Here is a 5,789-nt window from a genome sequence, read left to right as displayed (position 1 = left end):
GATGGCTGCAGGATTACTTCTAGGGCTGATTATCTTTGGTTGGAATTTCTCACTAACGTTATTTGTCCAGCGCACAAAAATGAACAGAAAATGAAACGTGATGAAATAGGCTAAAGCTTTAATTGTATGTGTGTCTAGAACACGTTAGAGAGTTGTGAGTATTGTTTTCTGAATATCGGGAGTGGGCGTATTGATCACCGGGATTCAGCGGCGCACTTATGTGTTGTTTTAAGTGCAAACATTATGCACGCATTGGAGTTAGAACATTGTTAAAGCAAAATGGTAAAAGATCGGATAGCCAAAAGAGCGTTAGACTATAATGTACTCGTGCATGATCAGTTAGTGAATTTTCTGTAAATACAGAGGTGAAAACTACAGGTGCAAACCAGGCTTTAAAATATTGAGATAGAAATCCAAATTGTTGTACCAGTGTATCATTAGGCCCTGAAACCATGCTGAAATAAGCATGCAAGAAACGTAATACATACTAAAATACGAAATAAAAGTGATCGGCAAAATTTTAAAAGTTTGCAGTCCATTGGTTTTTAGACACTATTTATCAAGCGATATTTAGGCCTAAGGTAAATGTAGTGATTGCAAAGAAGTATGTGATTATAAAGTACAACGAGGTTGTGGTTTGGGTGCTTACCTCAGCCAACAGAGGGCGCTATTCAACTGTACCGTACCGGTCGAGCATGGCAAGGCTATAAACTCCTGACATTATAAAACACGTTGTTTTAACGTTGGAAGCAGGTGTTTAAATAAAGGTTATGAGAAGTGTCAGTTATTGTTATGAGAGTGTTGTGATGTGTTTTCTTTTGTATATATAGGTGAATTGTCTTCGTTTTCCTGAAATAAAGGCCCCACTTTTATTGCGATCCGTGGACAAAATTATCAAACTGTGTTTGTATTTCAAAGTCCATAACTGGAAAGGTACTTGACCTTTTACATCCTAGATCCTGAACGTGCTTCATGCAAAACTTCTTCAAAACATAGGGAGCGCCATTTGGGTTTCCTCTTTTTTCGACTAACCGTGTACAAGTAGCCTTTTTCTCTTGATATTCGCCATAATAGCTACTTATAACTGATTAATTTTCAGGAAATGGATTTCTTTGCCTCTGGATGAAGTTATACTGTAATAATTAGACGAAATTAGCAGAGGTTAACTTGTCCGAAAGTAGGCCTTCTCATTCGTTCTCGAGGTCATGGGTTATGACCCTTTGACCTTATATATATATATATAGTGTCGAGGTCATGCATGCTTTAAATCAATTAGGCCTAAATCGGGTTTGCCACAGGGAAGTGCATGCAGTATAGAAAGTTCGAGCGAATTCGAAATGCAGAAAAAAAACTTTCCTGCTCTCTTATTTCTGAAGAGTGAAAATTCACAACGACTGAAACTACCAGACGATATAAAGTTCAATCTATTCCATCGAATAAAGATCGAGGTTTCACTCAAGTTTCCACTGCATTTATTTTGTTTAGTTTGTCAGAGTATTTCAGTCTAAAATTAAAGATTTTTTTCACACCAAATTGTTTGTTCCGTAGTTTCCTCACTTCGAAATAACGGTTTGAGGCACAAACGAAAGCCGTTTTCATGATATTGGCATTTGACATCTGAACTAAGAAACGACAGACGGACGCCGCCTTGTCCGCCGTGCGCCCGGAGGCCAAAAGATGACATCGTACATGGTTAATTGATGCACGTAGGCCGTTCGCGTTAGTCTTGGGTCCAGAAAAGTTTCTTTCGTATATTGGCTACCCGATTGCCCACCCCAAGGGGGCGTTATCATAACGAGCCACTGTCAGCCACTCGAACCGCTTAGCCGACCACATTTTGGGTCTCTCGTTTATTGGGACACACAAAAAGCTGCCAGGAAGTTACCAATACGTTAATTGCATCTTGTGTGATACTTGCTGAAATTTCGGAGTTTTGTTTCGGAAAAGGTGTGTACATGGTGACCCAAAAATATTATTTCATATTTTAAAAAATATTAAAAAAAAATATGTCGCACCAAAATTAATAATAATAATGACTAGAAAGCCAATTGCATCAGCTTATTTCACAAGCATTTAGATGAAAACATTCTGAAATGCTCAATCCTTCAAAGAATATTATCATTTAAACGTAATGACCCTAAAACATGTTTAGTCCAAAAAAGCAATTATACTGTGTTTTCTGACAGTTTCAAACAACAAAGGAAATGACACAGAATACTTTTTTAAACAACTGTCAACAACGTTACAATAATTTTATTAACAGCCCTGGTTAGGCAAACAATATGATTTAACCCTCCGACGCAGAAAGCCCATTTAGTAACACACTTACAGTCCCCCGGGGACCCAAATATTTAGCGCCACGGTTTGAGGCTACACAACACTGTATCCACATGAACACAATCTTGACATGTCTGTAGACTAAGGAGGTGTATTTGTATACATAGTCTGTGGTCAAGCCGTGTACTGTCTACTCGCAAGTGACCTTGTTTGTGCACGTGTATATGGTGGGTCCCCGGGTGGGCAGAAATTGCGTCGGAGTTGTTTTGTGCGCGTGTATATGGTGGGTCCCCGGATGGGCAGAAATTGCATCGGTCCTTAGCCCAGGTTGTCATGCTCAGATATGCCTGACCCGGGGTCACACACTAAAGGTGACTGCATATATCCATAGAGGGTGTCTCTTGCTAGGATTAGATGGAAGATCACCAGAATTGGTTTGAACATTTTTTTTTAATTAAGGTAATTAACCAAATTGGGTCCCCAAAAGGGCTAGATTCTGCGCCGGAGGGTTAAAAAATCCACTTTTTTTTTACAGACGGACCTTCAAAAGGACTTTGTTGAATATTGTTAATTTTAAACTGAGGTTTTATCGCTGGTGATGTTTGAAGACAATCGTGGCGACGATTCTTGAAATCGCATTTTTGGACGAAAGAGGTTTTCATTGAACGGCGATTGAGCAATTTCAGTATTTTATTCATCTAAAAGTAGCTTATGAAATTGGCTTTCCAGCCGTTATTTTTTGTGTAGCTACATATTTTTTGAATATAAAATATAATTTTTAAGGTTTGGGTTCCGCGCACATGACACGACCACGAGGTACGTATACAACTACACCAAATGGCCCGCTGTCTACTATTTACACTGTCAATCTTCGGTGATAAAAAAATAACCTTTGGTAACACTGGCTTGGAAATCCCACTGGGATCATGATGTTAGTTCTTTGTTTTTTAGAAACCTATATAAACAGCAAGTCTGACGCATAACAGATCCACATACAAGCTGACGGTAGATCAGTTCACAGCTAGTTGAAGGGTGCAAGTGTCAGACTTTGGCTTTCAAATGTGTCGCGGAGAGATCTTTGGAGTTATAACGTAATTGGCAAGAACATTTTCGTAAGTAGACTAAATTAGCTACGCCTCTACCCCAACGATCCCGTTTCCTCAAGTTTTAGTTCTCACACACCACAGAGATGGAGGGTTAATTTAAGGGAAGCTTTGCAATGCGTCCTGAGCAATTTGAGTCATACACAGTTTGGAGTGATAGTTTGGGTCAGTTTACAGTACGACTCACTGACTAACTGACTGGCTGACTGTACTGTCACTTTTGACGTGGCCTGATTATTGGCTGGTGAAGAGAACCGCGGGAAAGACTATTGTATTCCAGGGTATCCTGCGTAATGAGCTGAAAGCGCTCCACATGTATTATGGTGTACATACACCAGATGCATACCAAGACAGTGTGAATAGCCATATTGAATCGATTCAAGAAAATAAAGTAAGCTTTACTTAGAACTTTGCCTCGTCTGGGTTTCAGGTGATTGAGTCTGGAGCAAAATGGGGAAATCTCAAAGCCATACATCTGAGTCCTTTACTGTGAACGGTGTAGACAAGTATGCAACGTTTGAAGACGACTGGTTTGCCAAAGGAGCTTCCAGATACGCCTACCAAGGAAAAATATTCTCTGTCAATGGCTGGTGGTTTGAACGCGGTCAGCGATGCGTTGTAAAACTCTACAAAGAGGAGTACTGTGCCAAGTTGAACGAAGAAGCTTGGAGAGCGGACAAACGCGCCTCCCTGAAAGCACAAGAAATGGCTGAGCTGTTCAACGCCACATACATCAATGATTCAAACTTTGCAAGGATTGAAGTTCTCATTCCCATCATTTCCCAAATTAAGACTGCCCCCAACCACGTAGGAAGAAAACCTGTTTCTGGTACTGTTCCTGATGCTGCTGGTCGCGAATCCGGTGCGGGAGAAACACGAGCCGATGTGATGGTCCGAGAAGGTGCTTCGGTAGCGATTGAGTATTTCCTTCGTGGACGGTACGTTGAATTCTTAAGCAATACGTCTTTGGTGAACACCGAAGAAAAATCCTTTGTTCCAGTAGCCTTCTCCCACTTCACGTTTCATGAATCAAAAGGTGAGATCCTTGTGACCGACTTACAAGGAGTTTACAACCAGAAAAGCTACGTCTTCACCGATCCAGCAGTTCATAGCATGGATAAACGGGGGGCGAAGTTCGGCTACTACGGCCCAACCGATCTTGGGGTGTACGGCGTGATGAAGTTTTTCTACGATCACAAATGCAATAGCTTGTGTAAAGGGTTACTCAAACCCGACATGTCAAACATTCCAGATAATTTGAAGGGGGATTAAGATCAGGTCATTGAAGCTATCAAGTCAAGAAGTGGTTCAACCTACACATACGCGTTGCTGGAATCCGGTCTAACGGCCGAACGCTTACAAGAGCTACACACCAGTATTGCCAGAGCGCTTGCAAAGAGTACTTGTGACGGTACGGAGTCGCAAAGATGGAAGTTCGGTGTGGATTGGGAAGATGTTAGCAGGCGTTTGGTGGCGGCCAGGGCCGGGTTTAGTTATATTCATGGAACAGTCCCATTCTGAATGTGCTTTGGCCGATTGTGGCCCATTCAGAATCATGATCATAATAGATGGTACACATGCCTTTTGCACCGAGTAATTTCATCTTGCTCGCCGGCAATGTGCATTTCACTTTAAGATGTTATGCTGTCAACATAATAAATAGATTGAGTGAAATAACCTCAGCAAAATTGTTGAATGGTACACGTACCTTGTACGTGTGCACCATTAAATGAGTGGTTCGGCACAACCCGACCACTGTCTAGAATTGTTCTGATTAATCTTTTTTTTTTTTTCCCGTACGGCACGTTTCCGCAGGTTTTCTCTTAAACGGTATGTGGTATGAACTTGTAACTTTCAATATATATTGACCCTCATCCGAAGTGGTGCATATTACTCTGACGTCATGATTACGTCATCGGGTGTCAAATTACAAGTGATTTTATCTGGAAAACTGACCAATTACTTTCACCTATAACTCTTAAATCAAACTTTCAATGGTGTTCGTATTCTGTAATCAGATAGACCATTAATCGCTAAACAGTTTTTGTCGGGTACGTGAACTCGCTTGACCTTTACTTCCGGGTCTACCGGAAGGTCAAAGTTAGGTGAATTCCAAATGAAGACGTTAGCCTGACATCAAAACAAAGCAACATTTCTTCCTAACGTTTTACTGTATGATCACAAAACCTTGTGTGAACTTGTACCATGTTACGAAGATGTTATAATTTTGTTACGTCATCATGACGTCATCAGGTATCAAATTACAAACGATTTATGGGCAAATTTGACAAAGTAGTTTGCGTTATATCTTTTGAACTAAATAGAGTATCGTGTTCGTTTTTTCGTGAGGTTGTAGACTATGTCGTGAGAAACATTTCGTGTTTCCGGACGCAAAACCGCTTGACCTTT

The 5,789-nt window shown here is 40.8% G+C and overlaps 1 protein-coding gene across 1 annotated transcript; it reads left to right on the top strand.

Moving 5' to 3' along the window:
• The first annotated feature begins 3,830 nt into the window (after positions 1-3,830).
• LOC119733065 (alpha-protein kinase 1-like) lies at positions 3,831-4,652 on the top strand. Its single transcript, XM_038206646.1, has one exon. It carries the CDS (start codon positions 3,831-3,833, stop codon positions 4,650-4,652), a length of 822 nt encoding a protein of 273 aa, XP_038062574.1.
• Positions 4,653-5,789: the final 1,137 nt, after the last annotated feature.

This window comes from Patiria miniata, unplaced genomic scaffold (genome assembly GCF_015706575.1).
Source record: "Patiria miniata isolate m_02_andy unplaced genomic scaffold, ASM1570657v1 HiC_scaffold_25, whole genome shotgun sequence".
Lineage (NCBI taxonomy): Eukaryota > Metazoa > Echinodermata > Asteroidea > Valvatida > Asterinidae > Patiria > Patiria miniata.
The sequence above is the reverse complement of the archived record's forward strand: the minus strand, read 5'-3'. Positions and strand labels throughout refer to the sequence as shown.

Bases quoted from the DNA above. Each gene is read 5' to 3' on its own strand.
- LOC119733065 (XM_038206646.1), top strand. From the start codon at position 3,831: ATGGGGAAATCTCAAAGCCATACATCTGAGTCCTTTACTGTGAACGGT.